Source organism: Salvelinus namaycush, chromosome 20 (genome assembly GCF_016432855.1).
Source record: "Salvelinus namaycush isolate Seneca chromosome 20, SaNama_1.0, whole genome shotgun sequence".
Lineage (NCBI taxonomy): Eukaryota > Metazoa > Chordata > Actinopteri > Salmoniformes > Salmonidae > Salvelinus > Salvelinus namaycush.
Window position 1 is genome coordinate 40,758,053 of NC_052326.1, and position 24,828 is coordinate 40,782,880.

Genomic DNA, 24,828 nt, shown 5'->3' on the forward strand with positions numbered 1-24,828 from the left:
TAGATGTTTGTACTTCTTGGCGGAGGAGTTGCATGGAGTAGTGTCACAAGCCAAACCATTTTAAGGAAGAAGTGGGCTTTTAGTTTTTGTCAAGGTACAATTTTTGGGGGTGGATTAAATTAGTTAGGATTTTATATTTACCTTGATTTTTCAACCCCATCCGGTTTGTGGCGGCAATCCACTTTTTGGGGGTGTAGTCCGAAGAAGATTTCTGCCCCCCCCACCCCCGTTGAACACGCTCTTTGACGTCATCGTGGGAATGCTGTTCCATCCGGAGAAATGAACTGGCGTAAGTTGTAGCCTGTAAATGCACAATATATCATATAGTTTGATTGACGAACTATAGTGTCATTGTGGTGTGAAGAACGTCTATTTTTGTAGTATATTTCCCAAAGAGGTGTATTGTTTATGAACTTGTGTTCAACCTGATGCTAGCTCGATGTGGTAGCTAGCTAATGTTAGCTGGCTAACGTTACTCCCAACCAACCTGTTCTATCTCGCTAGCATTAGCTAAGCCAGATAGCCTGTAGCTTGTTAGTGTTACTGTCTGGGTGCAAGCAATTTACGATTACTTTACTGTCTGGGCATGGGATAGCTAGCTAGCTACGGCTTGCTTGGGTGTGTCATACAGCATTCAAATATGATCAACCCCTCCATTATCACATTTCCAGTGAGCAGGTGTTAGCTATATTGTCATTAAACTAACGAGTTATCTATTAATCTTGGCTAAGTAATTAGCTAGCTAACTAATGTAGAAGTTATTCAGTGTGGTGTGAGGGTCTGCCAGGTAGGGAGTAACACGAAAGCCACTCAGCCGGTGGCGCATCATCGGGATGTGCTGCGGTGTAAATCCACTGTCAAAAACTACAGCCTACACACACCAGGTGGGTCAATGTTTTCAGCATGTCTGTGAGATAATTAGCCATACACAACGTGCAACAGACAAAAAGGAGTTGTGCATTTTTTTCATGGTATTTGTCTGTTGCCGGGTTTAGATTTTAATTTGGCCTGTATGCAGTAGTGCTAGTGGATGTAACATTAGCGATTCAAATCCACACATATGCTAACTAACCAGCCAGCTAGCGGGCTCATTCTGAAATTGATGGTGGTTCTGTTTGGCCACTGACTACTGATAACTGCACAATTTATTTTCAATGCTTGCCAGAAGATACCGAGCCTACCTTTACGCTGAGTTAGACTGGGTTCAGAACGCAATCGTGGTTACTCGTGGAGCCGGCGCGAGATATGGGTCTGAAAATATACCTCAATGCATGGATGGGATATGCCACTACTCCAAATATTACCTTTATCCACCCTGCTCCACCAAAATGATTGAAGTACTGCTTGTTTTCCCAGAAAGCATGATGACAAAAATACCAGTTATCTATCAGTAGCCACAGCAGCCATTATGGAATGGCATGTCTGCATTGAACAATAAAGGAGATCAAATGAAAGATGTATTGGTTGCATACACAGATTTGTTGATGTTTTTGCAGGTGCAGCAAAATACTTGTTTCTAGTTCCAACAGTGCAGTAATACCTAGCAATAATAAAATAAACTATACACATATAATCCAGAAATATCAGAAGGAGCAATGTCAGATCCCGGAAAAATATACTGAACAAAAATATAATTGCAACACGTGAAGTGTTGGTCACATGTTTCATGATATGCACAAAAAGCTTATTTTTCTAAAATGTTGTGCACAAATTAGTTTTTATCCCTGTTTGTGAGCATTTCTACTTTGCCAAGATAATCCATCCACCTGACAGGTGTGGTCATTTCACAGGTGCACCTTGTGCTGGGGACAATATATGGCCACTCTAAAATGTGCAGTTTTGTCACACAGCACAACGCCACAGATGTCTCAAGTTTTGAGGGAGTGTGCAATTGGCATACAGACTGAAGGAATGTCCACCAGAGCTGTTGCCAGAGAATGTAATGTTAATTTCTCTACCATAAGCCGCCTCCAACATTTTTTGAAAATTTGGCCGTATATCCAAGCGGCCTCACAACCGCAGACCACATGTAACCACGCCAGCCCAGGACCTCCACATCTGGCTTATTCACCTGCGGGATTGTCTCAGACCAGCCACCCGGACAGCTGATGAAACTGAGGAGTATCGTTAATAAAGCCCTTTTGTGGGTTAAAAACTCATTCTGATTGGCTGGGCCTGGCTCCCCAGGTGCAACCATGGCAGCGCCCCTCCCCAGTCATGTGAAATCCATAGATTAGGGTCTTATGATTTTTTTTCAATTTCTGGTTTCCTTATGAACTGTAACTCAGTAAAACTGTTAATTGTTGCATGTTGCGGTTATATTTTATAATACAGTGCATTCGGAAAGTATTCAGACCGCTTGACTTTTTCCACATTTTGTTACGTTACAGCCTTATTCTAAAATGCCTTAGTTTTCCCCCCTCATCAATCTTCACACAATAGCCCATAATGACTAAGCAAAAAACAGTTCAGACATTTTTGCAAATGTATTCAATTTTTTTTTTAATTACATAAGTATTCAGACACTTTACTACTTTGTTGAAGCACCTTTGGCAGTGATTACAGCCTCGAGTCTTATTGGGTATGACGCTACAAGTGTAGCACACCTGTATTTGGGGGAGTTGCTCCCATTCTTCTCTGCAGATCCTATCAAGCTCTGTCAGGTCTCTACAGAGATGTTTGATCGGGATCAAGTCTGGGCTCTGGCTGGGCCACCCAAGGACAATCAAAGACTTATCCAGAAGCCAGTCCTGCGTTGTCTTGGCTGTGTACTTAGGGTTGTTGTCCTGTTGGAAGGTGAACCTTTGCCCCAGTCTGAGGTCCTGAGCGCTCTGGAGCAGGTTTTAATCAAGGATCTCTTTGTACTTTGCTCTATTCATCTTTCCCTCCATCTTGACTCGTCTTCCAGTCCCTGCTGCTGAAAAACATCCCCACAGCATGATGCTGACACCACCATGCTTCACTGTAGGGATGGTGCCAGGTTTTCTCCAGACGGGACGCTTGGCATTCAGGCCAAAGAGTTCAGTCTTGGTTTCATCAGATCAGAGAATCTTGTTTCTCATGGTCTGTGAGTCTTTTAGGTGCCTTTTGGCAAACTCCAAGCGGGCTTGCGTGTCTTTTACTCAAGCGTGGCTTCCGTCTGGCCACTCTACCATAAATGCGTGATTGGTGGAGTGCTGCAGAGATGTTGTCCTTTTGGAAGGTTCTCCCATCTCCACAGAGGAATTCTGGAGCTCTGTCAGTGACCATCGGGTTCTTGGTCACCTCCCTGACCAAGGCCCTTCTCCAACCGATTGCTCAGTTTGTCCAGGCGGCCAGCTCTAGGTAGAGTCTTGGTGGTTCCAAACTTCTTCCATTTAAGAATGATTGAGGCCACTATGTTCTTGGATCTTCAGTGCTGCAGAAATGTTTTGTTACCCTTCCCCAGATCTGTGCCCAACACAATCCTGTCTCGGAGCTCTACGGACAATTCCTTCGACCTCATGGCTTGGTTTTTGCTCTGATATGCACTGTCAACTATGGGGCCTTATATAGATAGGTGTGTGCCTTTCCAAATCATGTCCAATGAATTGAATTTACCACAGGTGGACTTCAATCAAGTTGTAGAAACATCAAGAATGATCAATGGAAACAGGATGCACCTGAGCTGAATTTCGGGTCTCATAACAAAGGGTCTGAATGTAAATAAGGTATTTCTGTTTTATATTTTGTATAAATTTGCAAAAATGTCTAATTCTGTTTTCGCTTTGCCATTATGGGGTATTGTGTGTAGATTGAGAATATTTTATTTATTTAATCCATTCTAGAATAAAACAGTATCCTAACAAAATGTGGGAAAAGTCAAGGGGCTTGATACTTTCCGAAGGTACTGTACATTTAAAGTGGGTAAAACAGTATCTAAACATTTACTGTCCGGTGTTCAATGACTATGTATATAGAGCAGCAGTCTCTAAGGTACTGGGCGGAGGCCGGCTAGTGGTGACTGTTTAACAGTCTGATGGCCTGGAGATGAAAGCTGTTTCTCAGTCTCTCGGTCCCAGCTTGGATGCACCTGTACTGTCTCCGTTTTCTAGTCTCATCTTTGTTGGTAATCAGGCCTACCACTGTTGTCGTCAGCAAACTTGATAATTTGAGTTGGAGACGTGCATGGCCATGCAGTCATGGGTGAACAGGGAGTACAGGAGGGGGCTGAGCACACCCCTGTGGGGCCCCCGTGTTGAGGGTCAGCGTGGGGGAGGTCTTGTTGCCTACCTTCATTTGGGGTTGGCCTATCAGGAAGTTCAGGATCCAGTTGCACGGGTAGGGGTTCATATCCAAGGCCCTGAGCTTAGTGATGAGCTTGGAGGACACTAGGGTGTTGAAGGCTGAGCTGTAGTTGATGAACAACATTCTTACTAGAGGTCGACCGATTAATCGTAATGGCCGATTTAATTAGGGCCGACTTCAAGTTTTCATAACAATCGGTAATCGGCATTTTTGGACACCGATCATGGCTGATTACATTGTACTCCACGAGGAGACTGCGTGGCAGGCTGACTACCTGTTATGCGAGTGCAGCAAGGAGCCAAGGTAAGGTGCTAGCTAGCATTAAACGTATCTTATAAAAAACAATCAATCTTAACATAATCAATAGTTAAAACCTCTTAGGGATCCCTTCACCCCCATTCCCGCTCGGATCCCGTTAACGGGAATGATTTGACAACATCAAGTGAAATTGCAGCGCTCCAAATTCAAAAACAGAAATACTCATAATAAGAATTCATTAAACATACAAGTGTTATACATCAAAATACAGCTTAACTTCTTGTTAATCCAGCCACAGTGTCAGATTTCAAAAAGGCTTTACGGCGAAAGCAGACCATGCGATTATCTGAGGACAGCACCCCGCATACAAACACAATAAAATCCTATTTCAACCAGCCAGGTGCGACACAAAAATCAGAAATAACGATATAATTCATGCCTTACCTTTGAAGATCTTCTTATATATGCACGCCAAAATGTCCCAGAAACATCACAAATGGTCCTTTTGTTTGATAAATTTCTTCTTTATATCCCCAAAATGTCCATTTATTTGGCACGTTTGATTCAGAAATACACCGGTTTCAACTCGCCCAACATGCCTACAAAGTATCTAATAAGTTACCTGTAACCTTGGTCCAAACATTTCAAACAACTTTCCTAATCCAACCATAGGTATCCTAAAATGTAAATAATCGATAAAATTTAAGACGGGATAAACTGTGTTCAATACCGGACGAAAACAAAGTGAAGCACGTTCCAGGTCGTGCGCACTAAAAGACTTGAGTCCCTCTGAGTGACACATGGAAATAACAGGGCTACTTCTTAATTTCTCAAAAGAAAAACATCAACCAATTTCTAAAGACTGTTGACATCTAGTGGAAGCCTTAGGAACTGCAAGTAAATTCCTATTAAAAAGAGCTTCCCAGAGAAAACTAATAGAAAACACATTGACCTAAAAAAAAAAAAAAACTCCCTGGATGGATTGTGCTCGGGGTTTCGCCTGCCAAATCAGTTCTGTTATACTCAGACATTATTCAAACAGTTTTAGAAACTTCAGAGTGTTTTCTTTTTAAATCTACTAATAATATGCAAATCCTAGCTTCTGAGCCTGAGTAGCAGGCAGTTTACTTTGGGCACGCTTTTCATCCGGACGTCAAAATACTGACCCCTAGCCTTAAGAAGTTTTTTTTAACTACACATGGTTGATGATATTACTAGTTTATCTAGCTTGTCCTGCGTTGCATACAATCGATGTGGTGCCTGTTAATTTATCATTGAATCATAGCCTACTTAGCCAAATGGGTGATTTAACAAGCGCAATCGCGAAAAAAGCACTGTCTTTGCACCAATGTGTACCTAACCATATACACAAGTATATATTTTTAAACCTGAATATTTAGTTAATATTGCCTGCTAACATGAATTTCTTTTAACTAGGGAAATTGTGTAAATTCTCTTGCGTGCTGTGCAACAGAGTCAGGGTATATGCAGCAGTTTGGGCCGCCTGGCTCGTTGCGAATTGTGTGAAGACCATTTCTTCCTAACAAAGACAGCCAACTTCGCCAAACTGGGGATGATTTAACAAAAGCGCATTTGTGAAAAAAGCACAATTGTTGCACGAATATGCATAACCACAAACATCAATGCCTTTATTAAAATCAATACACAGAAGTATATTTTATTAAGCCTGCATATTTAGTTAAAAGAAATCCAGGTTAGCAGGCAATATAAAACTAGGGAAATTGTGTCACTTCTCTTGCGTTCATTGCACGCAGAGTCAGGGTATATGCAACAGTTTAGGCCGCCTGGATCGTTGCAAACTAATTTGCCAGAATTTTATATAATTATAACATAACATTGAAGGTTGTGCAATGTAACAGGAATATTTAGACTTATGGATACCACCTGTTAGATAAAATACGGAACGGTTCCGTATTTCACTGAAAGAATAAACGTTTTGTTTTCGAAATGATCGTTTCCGGATTTGACCATAATAATGACCTAAGGCTCGTATTTCTGTGTGTTATTATGTTATAATTAAGTATATTATTTGATTTTTGATAGAGCAGTCTGACTGAGCGATGGTAGGCAGCAGCAGGCTCATAAGCATTCATTCAAACAGCACTTTCCTGCGTTTGCCAGCAGCTCTTCGCTGTGCTTCAAGCATTGAGCTGTTTATGACTTCAAGCCTATCAACTCTCGAGCTAGTTAGCGGGGTGCGCGCTAATAGCATTTCAATCGGTGACGTCACTCGCTCTGAGACCTTTGAAGTAGTTGTTCCACTTGCTCTGCAAGGGCCGCGGCTTTTGTGGAACGATGGGTAACGATGCTTCGAGGGTAGCTGTTGTCGGTGTTCCTGGTTCGAGCCCAGGTAGGGGCAAGGATAGGGACGGAAGCTATACTGTTACACTGGCAATACTAAAGTGCCTATAAGAACATCCAATAGTCAAAGGTTAATGAAATACAAATGGTATAGAGAGAGAGAGTCCTATAATTCCTATAACTACAACCTAAAACTTCTTACCTGGGAATATTGAAGACTCATTTTAAAAGGAACCACCAGCTTTCATATGTTCTCATGTTCTGAGCAAGGAACTTAAACGTTAGCTTTTTTACATGGCACATATTGCACTTTTACTTTCTTCTCCAACACTTTGTTTTTGCATTAAATAAACCAAATTGAACATGTTTCATCATTTATTTGAGACTAAATAGATTTTATTGATGTATTAAGTTAAAATAAGTGTCTATTCAGTATTGTTGTAATTGTCATTATTTTATATATATATATATATATAAAAATAAAAATCGGCCGATTTTAATCGGTATCGGCTTTTTTTGGTCCTCCAATAATCTGTATCGGCGTTGAAAAATCATAATCGGTCGACCTCTAATGTTGTCCAAGGGACAGCATGAGAACGTAGGGGCTAGGTGTTGTATAGCTAGCTAATTACTCACTGGCTGGCTTTGGGCTTAAACAACTTCACATTTCTTGCAGCAAGCAAATTTGATCAATGTCTGATTGATTAACGTTTATCAGATTAATTGAGCTAACAGCTCTGTTTAGCTCGGAAGTCAACTGTCTCCTATTGTAAAAACAAACACACCCTACACATTCCATTTTGGAAAATCTATCAGTCACATCACTCTAACTAACGTTAGCTAGTTACAAAACAACTCCTTCCCGGGCGCCCGGTGTGGCAGCTCCCTGCCCCTCTCCGAAACCAGTGTATGTGTGTCTTTCACAGGGGTTGGGATAAAAGCGGAAGTCACATTTCGTTTGTACCTTATGTGCAATTGACCAATAAAATGATCTTGATCTTAATTAGCTAAGAAATATCAAGCTCCCAGACATACAGTGCCTTTAGAAAGTATTCACACGCCTTGACTTTTTCCACATTTTTGTTGTTACTGCCTGATTTTTTTTAAATAGATAAAATTTAGATTTTGTGTCACTGTCACACACAATACCCCATAATGTCAAAGTGGAATTGTTTTTCAAAATGTTTACACTTTAATTACAAATCAAAAGCTGAAATGTCTTGAATCAATAAGTATTGAGTATGAATACTTTCTGAAGGTTCTGTAAGCTACTCAGAGGAGACAGTTGCAGTGGTTTGCCTATCCCATGGCAAGTCTGTGCACCTGTTTGGTCCTAGTTTTCATGACAGCTCACTGGATTAGCCAGAATGATATGCAGTGCAATAGCTTATTGATTCTGGAGCGTATACTGTATTGAGTCTTTTGATTAACCACACTTAAATGAGCGAGTCACATGTATTTGAGTTGAGTCTGAAAGTACAGTGTTGAACTGCGGTGAGTTTGTCAAAAGCATAAAGATCACATTTACCAGTCAGATCATCTAAAGTCAATGGACAAACCCTGGTCTTAATGGTAAATGTTTATCTTTATACCCCTGGTGATTTTGAGAACCTGCCCTGACATTTCTCCACTCTTTCCATTGCAGCATGTGATATTCCTAAACATCACTGGATACCGTTGACTGAAGAGGAAAGGACATCCCAGGTCTTTTATTTTGGAAAGAGCGGTTTTGAAAACTTTCTTGGAATATTTAGCCTTTTCTTATGCAGAGAAATCCTAATAGGCCTGCTGATGACTGGAACTTAAGACATGTGTCCCAGTAGCTAGCCAAACAATTTGCTTCAGGAAAGAGTCAACTGGCTATTGCACTGCATATCATTTTGCCTAACTTTTGTCAAAAAGGAGGGAATTTCTTTGCCTTATGGTAGATGAGGAAAGATGGCAGCTCCTGAGTAATTTTTTGTTTGTCGATCCTAACATTGTTGTGAAAGTGGCATTAATGTTTCAGCCATGTTGACTTTCATCAGAATGAAGAATAGCTTTTGGTAGATGAACAGTGGAAAAAAATAGATCAGAAGATCAACGATCAGCAGGCTGGCACAGCACATTAAAGGGGAATGGAAACACTTTAGGACATATAGCAATGCAACAAGTTGTATTCAATCCACTAACACTAAACAGGTTTAAAGCCTAGTGTTTCCCCTCCCCTTTAAAGCTGGTATCATTAATGGTGAACCTGCTATGTCCTTTTGGGATATTACAACAACAAAGAAGTTACTGCAAACAACAAACTCTGTTGTTTACCCTCTGACATCATTGCACACGCGATAGAACAGCAGAATATGTACTGTGTTGCTCGAAGCATCTCTCCTCCATTAGGTCCACAAAACAATAAGAGGTGCTGGGGCGGACAGGGGTGCTTTCCCCCCTATTGCGGATTCAATCTTTAAAACGTTCTCATCTTGCTGGGCCTTGCTGTAGATGCTGTGTGAAAGTAGACTGTTACAGTGAATGGACACAAAAGTACAGATGTGGTAGATACATTTGCATGCAGCATCTTATCTATGTAGGCACAGGCAGTATAGACTGTAGACATACGCACACTGGTGTGACCTTGGAAGGCTGAATGGTCGAGGCGGCGGGGCAGAGTGATAAGCGAGTGTTGGCCAACCCTCTTAAGTCAGAGAATGTAGCGCACTAGAGGAGGAAGAGAGACTGGGTGTGTATTAGTGCCATGGTGTGTAATAGTGTCATGGTGTGTAATAGTGTCATGGTGGGTCATGGTGTCATGGTGTGTAATAGTGTCATGGTGTGTAATAGTGTCATGGTGTGTAATAGTGTCATCGTGTGTAATAGTGTCATGGTGTGTAATAGTGTCATGGTGTGTAATAGTGTCATGGTGTGTAATAGTGTCATGGTGTGTAATAGTGTCATGGTGTGTAATAGTGTCATGGTGTGTAATAGTGTCATGGTGTGTCATGGTGTGTAATAGTGTCATGGTGTGTAATAGTGTCATGGTGTGTAATAGTGTCATGGTGTGTAATAGTGTCATGGTGTGTAATAGTGTCATGGTGTGTCATGGTGTGTAATAGTGTCATGGTGTGTAATAGTGTCATGGTGTGTAATAGTGTCATGGTGTGTAATAGTGTCATGGTGTGTAATAGTGTCATGGTGTGTCATGGTGTGTAATAGTGTCATGGTGTGTAATTGTGTCATGGTGTGTCATGGTGTGTAATAGTGTCATGGTGTGTAATAGTGTCATGGTGTGTAATAGTGTCATGGTGTGTAATAGTGTCATGTTGTGTAATAGTGTCATGGTGTGTAATAGTGTCATGGTGTGTAATAGTGTCATGGTGTGTCATGGTGTGTAATAGTGTCATGATGTGTAATAGTGTCATGGTGTGTAATAGTGTCATGGTGTGTCATGGTGTGTAATAGTGTCATGGTGTGTCATGGTGTGTAATAGTGTCATGGTGTGTAATAGTGTCATGGTGTGTCATGGTGTGTAATAGTGTCATGGTGTGTCATGGTGTGTAATAGTGTCATGGTGTGTAATAGTGTCATGGTGTACTAGTGTCATGGTGTGTAATAGTGTCATGGTGTGTAATAGTGTCATGATGTGTAATAGTGTCATGGTGTGTAATAGTGTCATGGTGTGTAATAGTGTCATGGTGTGTAATAGTGTCATGGTGTGTAATAGTGTCATGGTGTGTAATAGTGTCATGGTGTGTCATGGTGTGTAATAGTGTCATGGTGTGTAATAGTGTCATGGTGTGTAATAGTGCCATGGTGTGTAATAGTGCCATGGTGTGTAATAGTGTCATGCTGTGTAATAGTGCCATGCTGTGTCATGGTGTCATGGTGTGTAATAGTGTCATGGTGTGTAATAGTGTCATGGTGTGTAATAGTGTCATGGTGTGTAATAGTGTCATGGTGTGTAATAGTGTGTAATAGTGTCATGGTGTGTAATAGTGTCATGGTGTGTAATAGTGTCATGGTGTGTAATAGTGTCATGGTGTGTAATAGTGTGTAATAGTGTCATGGTGTGTAATAGTGTCATGGTGTGTAATAGTGCCATGCTGTGTAATAGTGTCATGGTGTGTAATAGTGTCATGGTGTGTAATAGTGCCATGCTGTGTAATAGTGCCATGCTGTGTAATAGTGCCATGCTGTGTAATAGTGCCATGCTGTGTAATAGTGCCATGCTGTGTCATGGTGTCATGCTGTGTCATGGTGTCACGGTGTGTAATAGTGTCACGGTGTGTAATAGTGTCACGATGTGTAATAGTGTCACGATGTGTAATAGTGTCATGATGTGTAATAGTGTCATGGTGTGTAATAGTGTAATAGTGTCATGGTGTGTAATAGTGTCATGGTGTGTAATAGTGTCATGGTGTGTCATGGTGTGTAATAGTGTCATGGTGTGTCATGGTGTGTAATAGTGTCATGGTGTGTAATAGTGTCATGGTGTGTAATAGTGTCATGGTGTGTCATGGTGTGTAATAGTGTCATGGTGTGTAATAGTGTCATGGTGTGTAATAGTGTCATGGTGTGTCATGGTGTGTAATAGTGTCATGGTGTGTAATAGTGTCATGGTGTGTAATAGTGTCATGGTGTGTAATAGTGTCATGGTGTGTCATGGTGTGTAATAGTGTCATGGTGTGTCATGGTGTGTAATAGTGTCATGGTGTGTAATAGTGTCATGGTGTGTAATAGTGTCATGGTGTGTAATAGTGTCATGATGTGTAATAGTGTCATGATGTGTAATAGTGTCATGGTGTGTAATAGTGTCATGGTGTGTAATAGTGTCATGGTGTGTAATAGTGTCATGGTGTGTAATAGTGTCATGGTGTGTAATAGTGTGTAATAGTGTCATGGTGTGTCATGGTGTGTAATAGTGTCATGGTGTGTAATAGTGTCATGGTGTGTAATAGTGTCATGGTGTGTAATAGTGTCATGGTGTGTAATAGTGTCATGATGTGTCATGGTGTGTAATAGTGCCATGGTGTGTAATAGTGTAATAGTGTCATGGTGTGTAATAGTGTCATGGTGTGTGTGTATGTCACTGTGTGAATGTTTGCTACTATGCTCATCTATGTACTCAGCTGTGGATGTGCATGTTAGACTGCATCTGTGGTGGTAGGTAGTCTGATATTATAGCATGGCCTTGTGTTCCATTAGCCTTTCTGCTTGTGGTACAGGTGTTTTATCTATAGTGTTTTTGGATGGGTTGGATGTGCCTGCTTGTTGACAGTGACACACAATATCTGTGCTGAGTCACTCCTATGTTTGTCTGCTTAATAATGTATGAACAACACTGTTAGACTCACTTATCACTCTGTGTATTACCTTCAGGACACAATGGAACATACACGTCACTGTGTGTGTAAGTGTGCACGTCTCTGTGTGTGTGCCACATGGATGTCACTGTGTGTGGAACGTGCATGTTGCTGTGTGTGTATCTGCTCAACTGTTGGCCACAGCGTCCCCTCATTGAAATCGGGCCTGCACATGGCCTATAGATGGCCATACCTTTCAGTCTGGATTGCAATAAATTGAACATGGGGTGAAATGAGGAGGAGGGGAATGGGCAAACACATTAGGGGACTTTCAGTGATAGACGAGGAGGATGCTGATATGACCGTTGTTGACACTTTTTTTTAGGTCAGTCGTTAGGGTTTGAATAGTTTCTCTCTGTGGGTGAGATTAGCCATTGTGGTACACCCGTGTTAGGTTAATGTTACAGGGTTAGTGTTACAGGGTTAGTGTTATAGTTATGAGGAAGGGACTTTCTCAAATTAAGCAATCTCTCCTATCCATTTGGGATACTTTCCCTCCATGCTAGTAGTGTTTTCTCTATGCTGTTTTGGGTGTTGCAGGATGCAGAGAAAAACTTCCTGCATAGCACAACCTCCTAATGTGAGGGAAATACAGGTGATGTATCATCATTTCAGAGTGGGTAGGGGGGACTTGGGGAGGTAGGGGGGCTTGTGTGGGTAGGGGGTTGTCAGTGGTGCCAGTAAACTGGTGGTGACTGAATTTTTCACCTTTCCTCTTCCTTAGTTTTGTGCTGATTAGGCAAATGCTGCCACATAGGCCTATAATTGGTGGGGTTGAGGGTCACTGACGGGCACTGTGTGTGCGTACCAAACGGCAGCCTAATTTCCTACATAGTGCACTACTTTTGACCAGAGCCCAAATGCTGGAAAAGGTAGTGCACTATTGTAAGGAATAGGGTGCCATTTGGGATGCTACCAGTGACTCTAAGCAACAGGCTCTTAGCTCACTACATGAAAGACACTCCATTAGGTTATTGACATCGTCTGCTAGTCAGTGGCTCTCAAGCTTTGTGTCCCTCATTTACTTACGTTATTTACTGTACCACTCATGATGCATCAATGTATCAGAGACCTCTACTGTTCTGCCCCCTGAGCAATCTGGATTAGTCATCACTGTTAGGTGTTCCACACATCTTCATGTCATAGTTTCACATTTTGAGTGTGCACTGGGCAGTGAAGATAAGGACTGCTCTTCCTTCTAGAATACATTTTAGAAGTCACTGAAGAGCCTCAGTGTGTGTTTGTGCACATACGTGTCTCTTTGATTCTGTGCAGTTTATACATGGCTGATTGAGCGTGAGTCAGTGGGCCGCCATGCCAGCATAATTTATTTGTATCTCTTCATTTGTTCCAATTTGATAGTGATTTTCCTCATGTTGACCACCTCCTCCTCCGCAGCCAACCCTGAGCTGTGAGTCAGAAGCGAAGCTGGACGGATGGTAAGCTCTTTTTCTCTCGCTCCATTTCTCCTCTCTTTCTTGCCAACTGTTTCTCCTTTTCCCTCTCGCTTTCATCCTCCATATCTCTCTCCCTCCCTTTATGTCCCTCTGTTTCTCCTTTTCTCTCTCGCTTTCATCCTCCATATCTCTCTCCCTCCCTTTATGTCCCTCTGTTTCTCCTTTTCCCTCTCGCTTTCATCCTCCATATCTCTCTCCCTCCCTTTATGTCCCTCTCTGTTTCGATCTTTCTATGCTGTTGATAAATGAAAGATAGTCTTTATATAATGTGCTCTCCATGAACTCAGCTCTCAGACGCTGTAGATTAGCCATAGACAGCCCCGCTAACAGCTCCATGTTTGATTCTGAGGCCAAAGCTCTCTACAGGGAGAACATGGTGCAAATCTGGGTGCCTCTGGCAGATAAGACCACCTGATAAAACTATATTAATGAATATTTTAGTGCTCACTCACCATCCTTTTCATATTATTTAGCTACAATAATTTTAAACTCTTTCGAAATCCTAAAAGGATATGGTTTCTTTCACCCATTTGGTAAAGAAATTGTTTCTGAAATGCTGTGTGTCTTATATTAGACGACAATGTAAAAGGACGGTCTGAGTGAATAATTAAGGCAATGTTTGTTTGCCTGACCAGGGAACCACAAAGATTAGGCTAGTTAACCCAGGTCCTGTGACACGCTTCCGTCCTCTAAAAGTGAATTTGCAATTTGATACGGTCACTGTGGCACTTTAGTGTATCTATGGAAACTGTACAATGAACCCCAGCATTTCAAAAATAGTTTAAAAATAATAATTTGTTTAGCATGACACCCATCATTGCTGTAGATAAGGCTTGTGCAGTAGATTTATTTTGTAAGTGGGTTTAGACATATCAGACGTTGTGGTTTTTGGCTTATATGGATTTCTCTGAGAACATGAACTAATATTGCCATATAAGAATATTTGGACATAAAAACAAAACAATTTGAGTCAACTAATTACTAAAGTCTCAAAGCCGACCCTAGTTCAACAACTGTCTGCTCCTTTGTGTAATCAGTTTTAATTCTGCTACTTTTTTTGTTCCGTCCACTCACTGCTGCATGTCATAATCCATTTTATTTTCCTTCTTGTGTTAGACGAGCATGACTTTGAGCCAATCCGCAGATGCATGCATGCGCACAGGGCCCAGTGCCATCCCCCCTGCTTCCCGGCTTTGAAGCTGCCTCTGAGAGGGGGTGTGGCGCCGGTACGTAGCTAGACCCTCGCACCCCCAGTGTTGGCCCTGTGACCCTGTGGCTGAGCGTCAGCCTGGCGCACCCTGATGGATCAGGCTAGCAGTGAGCAGAGTCCTGAGGAGCCGGAGGTGGGCCGGAGGGCGTCTGAGTCCGAGCACGGCCTGTCCAAAATCACCCACAATGCACTGGAAAACATGGGCGCGCTGGGCCACGGCCTGAAGCAGCTCTTCCAGCCGCAGCGCCGCCGCTCGTCCGTCTCCCCGCACGACGCCGCCACCTCCTTCTCTATGGGTGGGCCTGCCCCTGAGCCCCCGGACGGTGAGGGGCCAGAGGTTGGGGACTCGCCCGCCCCCGGTCCGGACTCTGACCCCCACGCTACTTCCTCCGCTCCCCCTGCAGCTCTGAGCCGCGTTCTGCAGCAGATCAGAAGCGCGCCCCCAATGATGAAGCGAGGGACCAGCCTGCAGAGCCGCCGCAGCAAGACTGGGGGGACTGGGGACCCCCCCCAGAAAGGCAGCCCCCAGATCCACCGGAGGAGTACCCAGGAGGTGATGCTGCTGCAGGCTGGCCGCCCGCGCTCCTCCTCCACCACGGACACGCTCACCAGCCCCGCCCTGGCCGACATGCTGCTCACATCCGGGTACCACTCCACTGAGGAGCCTGACCGGGTGAGTTTAACCCCAACCCTGGCAGACATGCTGCTCACATCCGGGTACCACTCCACTGAGTGGACTGACCGTGTAAGATTAAACTAGGGGACCTACTCACTGGGACAGACAAGCCACTGCAAAGTTTTTTGTCCTACACTAGTTCAAAAGTTTGGGGTCACTAGAAGGCCAGCATCCCGGAGTCGCCTCTTCACTGTTGACGTTGAGACTGTTTTGTGGGTACTATTTAATAAAGCTGCCAGTTGAGGACTTGTGAGGAGTCTGTTTCTCAAACTAGACACTCTAAAGTACTTGTCCTCTTGCTCTGTTGTACACCAGGGCTTCCCACTCCTCTTTCTATTCTGGTTAGAGACAGTTTGCGCTGTTCTGTGAAGGGAGTAGTACACAGCGTTGTACGAGATCTTCAGTTTCTTGGCAATTTCTCGCATGGAATAGCCTTAATTTCTCAGAACAAGAATAGACTGACGAGTTTCAGAAGAAAGTTATTTGTTTCTGGCCATTTTGAGCCTGTAATCGAACCCACAAATGCTGATGCTCCAGATACTCAACTAGTCTAAAGAAGGCCTGTTTTATTGCCTCTTTAATCAGAACAACAGTTTTCATCTGTGCTAACATCATTGCAAAAGGGTTTTCTAATGATCAATTAGCCTTTTAAAATTCTAAACTTGGATTAGCTAACACAACGTGCTATTGGAACACAGGAGTGATGGTTGCTGATAATGGGCTTCTGTATGCCTATGTAGATAGCCCATAAAGCTGCCGTTTCCAGCTACAATAGTCATTTACAACATTCACAATGTCTACACAGTATTTCTGATCAATTTATGTTATTTTAAATGGACAAAAAAAAAAGCTTTTCTTTCAAAAACAAGGACATTTCTAAGTGACCCCAAACTTTTGAATGGTAGTGTAAATAAAATAAAAAGCTGCTACTACTAGAGAAACAGAAGAAATGGAAGCACAGTATTGGAAGGTCAGAATTCATGACTTCTTGTGCTGTTAGATTAAATTGGTCAGATTTCAGCTAACTGGTTTGCAGTCCTCTGGATGTTCTTCGATAAAGGAGCTGTCAGTGCTGGCGGGTCAGAGAGAGCAATAGTGTGTGTGTGTGTGTGCGTAGGTGACTATGTGCTCTAAGCTTTTCTATATTTAGCTGTGGCTGCCTCCAAGTGTACTTCAGGTCAGCCAGCGAAGGCTTGCCTTGCAGGCCAAAACAAGCTCAAAGTTTGAAGAACATATCGTTGCCTTACATCATTGACACTGTTCTATAGCCCCCAAGATCTGGAATTTCTCACATCCATTGAAATGTGTAGTTCACTGATTGAATACTGACTTGTAGCAGGTAAATGATCAAATCCTTTACATTGTTAAAATTGAGTGTTGAACTCCTAGACAACTAGTAAAGCTAGCGCCTCATTGTGTCTGAGGTATACCCATCAAGCACAGTGCATATCCCTGGCAGTCATCTCACAATGCTTGATGAGACCACCAATCCTTTTGAGAAGTACTGGTATGAATATGACTGTTGGATGGATAAGGCTAAGTTGTCTGTTGCACCAACAGACAGTGATCACCCTGTGTGTACTGCAATGAACTGTCCTTACAAGAGCAGCTATCGGACTAGGGTCTAACTAGCATCGAGACATGGCTGTGGTTGAGGGACTCAGTCGACAGTCTGTCATTCTTAGAAAGAGCAACAACAGTCCTGTCCACTGCCTGTCTTTTACACAAGCTGTCTGAGCTGACAGTGATGGAAAGGGGGATGTACTCGCAACCCCACTGTGGTGGCCTACGTCTTTCCCAACTCCCAAGAACAGCACAGAACCCCTCTCTGCACAAAGTTAATTACCTTCTGACCTCTAACACTGCTGTTCCAGAATCTGTTTATAGCAAATTGATTTGAGAACATAGTGCCTTCAGAAAGTATTCACACCCCTTTACCTTTTCCACATTTTGTTACAGCCTGAATTTTAAAAAGGATTACATTTAAATGTGTCAATGATCTACACACAATACCCCATAATGTCAAAGTGGAATTTTGTTTGTATAACATTTTAGAAATGAATAAAAAATGTAAAGTTGAAATGTCTTGTCAACAAGTATTCAACCACTATGCCAAGCCTAAATAAGTTTAGGAATAAAAATTTGCTCAAATCAAATCAAGTTTATTTTATATAGCCCTTCGTACATCAGCTAATATCTCGAAGTGCTGTACAGAAACCCAGCCTAAAACCCCAAACAGCAAGCAATGCAGGTGTAGAAGCACGGTGGCTAGGAAAAACTCCCTAGAAAGGCCAAAACCTAGGAAGAAACCTAGAGAGGAACCAGGCTATGAGGGGTGGCCAGTCCTCTTCTGGCTGTGCCGGGTGGAGATTATAACAGAACTATGCCAAGATGTTCAAAATGTTCATAAGTGACAAGCATGGTCAAATAATAATCATGAATAATTTTCAGTTGGCTTTTCATAGCCGATCATTAAGAGTTGAAAACAGCAGGTCTGGGACAGGTGGCGGTTCCATAACCGCAGGCAGAACAGTTGAAACTGGAATAGCAGCAAGGCCAGGTGGACTGGGGACAGCAAGGAGTCATCATGCCCGGTAGTCCTGACGTATGGTCCTAGGGCTCAGGTCCTCCGAGAGAGAGAAAGAAAGAGAGAAGGAGAGAATTAGAGAGAGCCAAGATTTTCAAAATGTTCATAAATGACAAGCATGGTCAAATAATAATCAGGAATAAATGTCAGTTGGCTTTTCATAGCCGATCATTAAGAGTTGAAAACAGCAGGTCTGGGACAGGTAGGGGTTCCGTAACCGCAGGCAGAACTTAACAAGTCACATAAGTTGCATGGACTCATTCCGTGTTCAATAAGAGTGGTTAACATTATTTTTTAAATAACAACCGCATCGGTGTACCCTATACATACAATTATCTGTAAGGTCCCTTAATCGATTAGTGAATTTCAAGCACAGATTCGACCACAAACACCAGGTTTTTCAATGCCTCACTAAAAATGGCAATGAAGATGTGTTTAAAAAAACAAAACAACAGATTCTGAATATCCCTTTGAGCATAGTGAAGTTATTAATTAGGCTTTGGGTGGTGTTACTACAAAAAAAATTGTGTTACTACAAAAATACAGGCGTCCTTCCTAACTTTCACCATGAACCAATTTGTGATTTTAAAGCAGAGTTTTTAATGGTTGTGATGTGAGAACTGAGGATGGATCAACAACATTGTAGTTACTCCACCATACTAACCTAAATGACAGTGTGAAAAGAAGGAAGCCAAAACAAGCATCCTGTTTGCAACAAGGCACTTAAGTAATACTGCAAAAGATGTGGCAAAGAAATTAACTTTTTGTCATGAGTACAAAGCGTTATGTTTGGGGCAAACACATCACTGAGTACCAATCTTCATATTTTCAAGCCTTGTGGTGGCTGCATCATGTTATTGGTATGCTTGTCATCGGTAAGAACTAGGGAGTTATTTAGGATACAAATAAACGGAATACAGCTATAAGCACAGGCAAAATCATAGAGTAAAACCTTGTTCAGTCTGCTTTCCAACAGACACAATTCACCTTTCAGCAGGACAATAACCAAATCTACACTGGAGTTGCTTACCAAGAAGACATTAAATGTTCCTGAGTGGCCTCGTTACAATTTTGACATAAATTATCTTAAATCTATAACAAGACTTTAAAATGGCTGTCTAGCAACAATCAATTTGAGAGCTTAAAGAATTTAAAAAGCATAATTGGCAAATATTGTACAATCCAGGTGTGTAAAGCTCTTAGACTTACCCAGCTCTTAAAGACTCTCAGCTGTAATCTCCGCCAAAGGTGCATCTACAAAACATTTGATTAATTATGTTTTCACATTGTAATAATGGGGTATTGTGTGTAGACAGGTGAGACATTTTTTTAAAATTTAATCCATTTTGAATGTAGGCGGTAACACAACAAAATGTGGAATAAGTCGTCGGGGTGTGAATACTTTAAGGCACTAACATTTTATTTTTCTGGTTGAGCCTTAAGCTTCTTCAGAGATGTATGAGGTGGCACACAGTCTTAATGGCATCCCTGTCTGATGGATTACTGCTCAGATTATACACATGGATTCCTCTGCGTTAATATATGAAAGGTATGGCCCAGCTGTTTTACACATTATGGGAAACCAGTCTGAGTATAATGGTAGGTAACAGGTAACCTTATGATTATATGGTGTTGGTATTGGCTGGGTTATTATGTTAGTGCTCTAGTTTCATATACATAAAGGTCTGATGTAGGATGAAGACAAGTTTCTTCAACCACATCAAATAGTGACCATAGCAACTGGAGGAAGCTTGTGGTTGACTGTTTTGCAGCCGAATCGAATGATCATGATCATAGTTTATGAAATTATGAAACTCAATATTGCCTCTGTTATAATAGGCCTTTCTCTTCCAGTTCAATTTAGTTATTTTTACACTCTCCCTCAATCTCACACGTCAGTCTCTGATCTCTTATTTCCATCTTCCCTTTATCTTATCTTCCTCATTACACTCTCCCTTTCCTTGGTCAGCTGGATCGTCTGGACGGCTCCGGCCCGGCCATATCGCCCAACGCTATTTCCTATGGAGCAGACAGCTACGGGCTGGACTCAGTGGACAGCACCCCCGACCCCCAGCGCACAAAACAGGCCATCGCCCAGCTGCAGCAGAAGATACTCAAGCTCACCGAGCAGATCAAAATCGAGCAGAGGGCCAGAGACGACAATGTGGCAGAGTACCTGAAGCTAGCTAACAACGCAGACAAGCAGCAGAGTGCCCGCATTAAACAGGTGTTTGAGAAGAAGAACCAGAAATCAGCCCAGACCATCCAGCAGCTGCAGAGGAAGTTGGAGCGCTATCAGCGCAAGCTGAAAGAGGTGGAGCACAACGGGATCCCCCGTCAGCCCAAAGACGTGCTCCGAGACATGCACCAAGGCCTCAAGGACGTGGGCGCCAAGGTCAGGGCTGTTATGAACATTTTTAATCACATTTACTTTCCCTGTGAGCTGTTTTGTTAGTCATCCCACTTATTTTTCACCACTGTCATACTAATTCATACCACTGTAGTGTGCCACTGCATCTGCTAATGTGAGTAGTACCACCACAAATGTACAATTTGTCTGGTCTTAGCCACCTGTCCTTGACTTCTTTGCAGTGTGGTTAGCAGTACACAGCTTCTAACAGAGTCCTATAGAACACATGTAGAATACGAATCTCTCAGACCTGGGTTCAAAATGACTATTTGAAATCATTTATAATACTTTAGCTGGGCTTGATTGGCACAATAGAACCAATAGAATAGTTGCAAAACATCATACCTGGCCTATCTGGCACTCCAGGCAGACTAAAGAAAACACAAAAAATATTTCAAAGATTTCAAATAGTGTTTGAACCCAGATCTAGTATATCTATGTCCCTGTCCATTAAGTAAGGGATACATAGACATACTGTAGATTATCTTGGAAATAATGGATGACTTTGCAGAGTAAATTTTTCCAAAGTAATGTACATAAGAGGCGTTTATCCCGCTTATACCACAGTTTCCAAAGAAAACAATAATAAAGCACACATTTACCGGTAGAAATACCTTTTTTTGTTTATTTACTTATCTTTTAAACGCACCCCAGTTGTTCGTTCTATATGTTCTGTTGCCATGCTCGCTGGCTAACAGGCATGACCTCTGCAGCCAGAATAACAAGAAAGTAGCTGCATTTGTGTTTATTTAAGCTGTTTTCTATTGACATTCATTAAGATATAACAATGAGCTGATGGTGCTAGATTTTGCCTGGCATAGCTAGAAATGTTAATTACGAGGAGATTGCATTGCATATCAAACACTAGGCTAGAAGATATCTAAATAGTTTGTTGTTAGCAAACCTTCCAATATGACAACCAAATTCAAAAATACCTGATGCTGAAAACAGATGGTAAAACTAGGAACATGGGAGGATTTGACAGCATAGCGCCAACTGCGTAATGACTGCAACACTAAGGACCATAGAAATTCATGATTGCAAGGTGTCCCGATTTTATATTTTCAAACTGTCCTGTTATCTGGTTTTAATGTCCATTCTAGAGCCCTTCTAACCAATCACGAACGAGTATTCAACAATGCTGTGGTCAAAATCTCCTTTAATTCACACTTTAGTCCCACCCCAGTTAGTAACTGACCTGTCCTTCCCTACAGGTGACCGGTGGCCTCTCCAGCTTCTCCCACGCCACTCACTCTGCAGCTGGGGCCGTGGTGTCCAAGCCCCGAGAGATCGCCTCCCTCATCCGCAACAAGTTTGGCAGCACCGACAACATTTCGTCCCTGAAGGACTCCCTCGACGAACCCCAGGAGGATGGTCACGGTCTGGGGGGGGCTTCCAGCCCAAAGTACGGCAGTGAGGACGACTGCTCTAGTGCCAGCTCCGGCTCGGCAGGGGTCAACAGTGTCCCCGGGGGCCCGCCCAGCTCTAAGGGTCTTAACACCCTGGACCCCGGCCAGTCATTGGGCTTGGACACGCTGCTCCACGAAGTGCAGGAGCTTCGGGACAACCAGGGTCGGCTGGATGAGTCGTTCAACAGCCTGAAGAGTCACTACCAGAGAGACTACACCATGATCATACAGGCCCTGCAGGAGGAGAGATACAGGTAACCAGTTACTGCCACACACAACCTCGCAGGTACTACATACACTTTACTGAGTCCTCATTTACAAAGGACACGGACTGTCACTAATACTTATGTGATAACCTGAAATCTGCATGTATTTACCACCCCTCCCTGAACTCAGCACTTGCTCAAATCGCTCAAAATGCAAACCTGTCTTGTTATTAAACACTTTACGTTCAAAAGAATGTATTATTCTCACTCAGCAACAGAAAACATCTCCACCTTTATGAAAGGAAGTGTGTGTGATCGGTACCTGACCTCTGTGTCTCTAGGTGTGAGCGTCTGGAGGAGCAGCTCAACGACTTAACAGAGCTCCACCAAAATGAGATCCTCAACCTGAAGCAGGAGCTGGCCAGCATGGAGGAGAAGATCGCCTATCAGTCCTACGAGAGAGCTAGAGACATTCAGGTAGGTTGTTTCTCCAGTACTTGAAAGAAGGATTATGGAATGATTATACTTGACTTTTAGCTCCAAAGGGCCTCAACAGTGCATATCCAGTGAACCCAAGGCGTATTCTTAGTCTGGGACATTTTTTGTACTATTATCATGCTACATGGTACAGTAGTTGTTTGTGCTGAATTGTGAAAGTGTTTCACACGGTGATCCATTGTCTTCTCAATGACCCCCCCACTGTCCCCCTCGGTATGTGGTACGGTAGTTATGTCTAGCCATGTTTGTGCTGAAGTGTGTTGTTGACATTCCACACTGTGTGAACCATGGCCGTCTTGATAACCCTGTCTCGCCCCTCCCCCTGTAGGAGGCGTTGGAGGCATGCCAGACGCGGATCTCCAAGATGGAGCTGCAGCAGCAGCAGCAGCAGGTGGTCCAGCTAGAAGGCCTGGAGAACGCCACAGCCCGGACCCTGCTGGGCAAGCTCATCAACGTGCTGCTAGCTGTCATGGCCGTGCTCCTAGTGTTCGTCTCCACTGTGGCCAACTGCGTGGTGCCCTTGATGAAGACGCGTAGCCGCACCTTCTCAACGCTGCTCCTTGTTGTCCTCCTCGCCTTCCTCTGGAGGAACTGGGAGGTCATCTCCCAGTACTTGGACCGCTTCCTGTTGTCCCCGAGTTGACCTGCAGGGGGGCCTCAATGAACGACAACAGAGGTGCGGGGCTCTCATAACAATCAGGGATGGCGACGCAGGGCCTGGCGGGACGAGAGGGAACTAACTAACCCATGCACTGCCTCTGATGCAACTGTAGTGGCGCCAGGCCAGCCCAGTGGGTGGGGCTTAGTGGACAGGAGGAGGAGCCAGGATACCTTTCTCTCTCCAAGGAGTGAATTTGTTTACAGGTGGAAGATGTTTATTGCATTAGAATTGATTCAAGTGGTATTGAATTTGTTTCTTGATATTGCTATCATTAATGCAGGTGATTGAGGGCTCTCTCGTGGCTGGATTTGGATAATGAACAGCTGGCATTTTGCTGATCCACATGGCTAGTGTCCTCCCCTTTCGCTATTCCTTTTCTCTTTCTAACCCTAAAATCTCCCTTTTTCTTACTCCGATGTTTCTATTCCTCTGTCTCTCTTCTCAATCACCCCAGTCTGCTTGTCTTTCTGGGAGGATTAATAGACTAACTATAGTACACTGCTGTGGACAAAATCTAACTGGATCAAGCAATTGATGGGTTCTCGAGCAGTGTGTTTTATATGGACAAGCTGAACGCAATGATGGGCCTGATTGGATAAGGACGCTGAGTCGGAATATGCTCAGCTTGAGAAGCCCTCCCCTATTGGTCCTGCCCCCTGCAGAGACAATGAACATACTTGAAGAGCTGTAAAAATGCTCAGACTGTGCTTCCGTACTGTTTCTATTAGTGACAATAAAATAGTACTTTTTTAAAAATAAACATGCTGTTTTAAATGAAAGATGGACTGGTCCTTGAGTCAAACAACCATGACTGGGTGATGTTTGTTTCCTTTCTCAAATCCAGGTCCACAGCACTTTTATAGATCTCCTGGCTGACTTGAGAATTTGATCAAACGTCCAGGGGAAAAAGAACCAGCAGCACCCCAACGCCTTGATCACTCCTAGTGTCACTGCCCAAAATGGTACACAGCATCTGGATGGGCAACATTCACCTACCATTTAATGCATACTTTTGATAAATGCAAACGCAGCATTTTATTGGAAATGATTGAGCTGTCGGTGTGCTCAATGGGTAAGGCTCTGGTTGGAGTACCCCACAGAACATTTGGTATGATCAATTTAAGCTCAATGTGTCCTTTCACACCCTTGTGGACAAGCTGAAGTGTACAAGAGGTGCATTTTGTTCACTTATGACCCATACACTTCTAATAACCCATGGCAAATGTATAAAATCGATGGTTAGTCCTGACTAGAGCGAACACCAACCTTGTATAACCACTCAGATTATGCATAGTGCAGTGGTAAGCCAAGACTGGGAGAACCCACTTTGCCATCAAACGTCAGAAACAGGGTGTACTAGTAATGCAATTCACCTGGCAGAAGAGGCTACCTCTGCTGAACAGGTCTAAATGGCTATACCAATTTTGGACTCATGAAGAGTAACTTAAATGCCTCATGATCTTATTTCAACTACTGTACACCAATTTATCTAACTCAGTTAAGACTATTTACAATGGCCTACCCGAAAG

At 43.0% G+C, this 24,828-nt stretch overlaps 1 protein-coding gene across 2 annotated transcripts; it reads left to right on the plus strand.

Annotated features, from left to right (window-relative positions):
* The first annotated feature begins 246 nt into the window (after positions 1-246).
* Positions 247-24,072, plus strand: LOC120065362 (transmembrane and coiled-coil domains protein 1-like). 2 transcript variants are annotated; one of them, XM_039016294.1, is made up of 7 exons: positions 247-289; positions 13,548-13,624; positions 14,759-15,525; positions 20,085-20,510; positions 21,740-22,188; positions 22,482-22,617; positions 22,967-24,072. In XM_039016294.1, exons 3-7 carry the CDS (start codon positions 14,944-14,946, stop codon positions 23,279-23,281), a joined length of 1,908 nt encoding a protein of 635 aa, XP_038872222.1. In that variant the 5' UTR covers positions 247-289; positions 13,548-13,624; positions 14,759-14,943; the 3' UTR covers positions 23,282-24,072. The 2 variants fall into 2 exon arrangements, with proteins under 2 accessions (XP_038872222.1, XP_038872223.1); XM_039016295.1 differs by lacking the exon at positions 247-289 and adding an exon at positions 8,492-8,550.
* The last annotated feature ends 756 nt before the right edge of the window (positions 24,073-24,828 follow it).

Excerpts from the sequence above, each read along its gene's own strand:
- LOC120065362 (XM_039016294.1), top strand. The coding sequence starts at position 14,944 with ATGGATCAGGCTAGCAGTGAGCAGAGTCCTGAGGAGCCGGAGGTGGGC. Across the intron at positions 20,511-21,739 it reads TCAAGGACGTGGGCGCCAAG|GTGACCGGTGGCCTCTCCAG; the intron begins GTCAGGGCTGTT and ends CCTTCCCTACAG. Across the intron at positions 22,189-22,481 it reads CTGCAGGAGGAGAGATACAG|GTGTGAGCGTCTGGAGGAGC; the intron begins GTAACCAGTTAC and ends CTGTGTCTCTAG.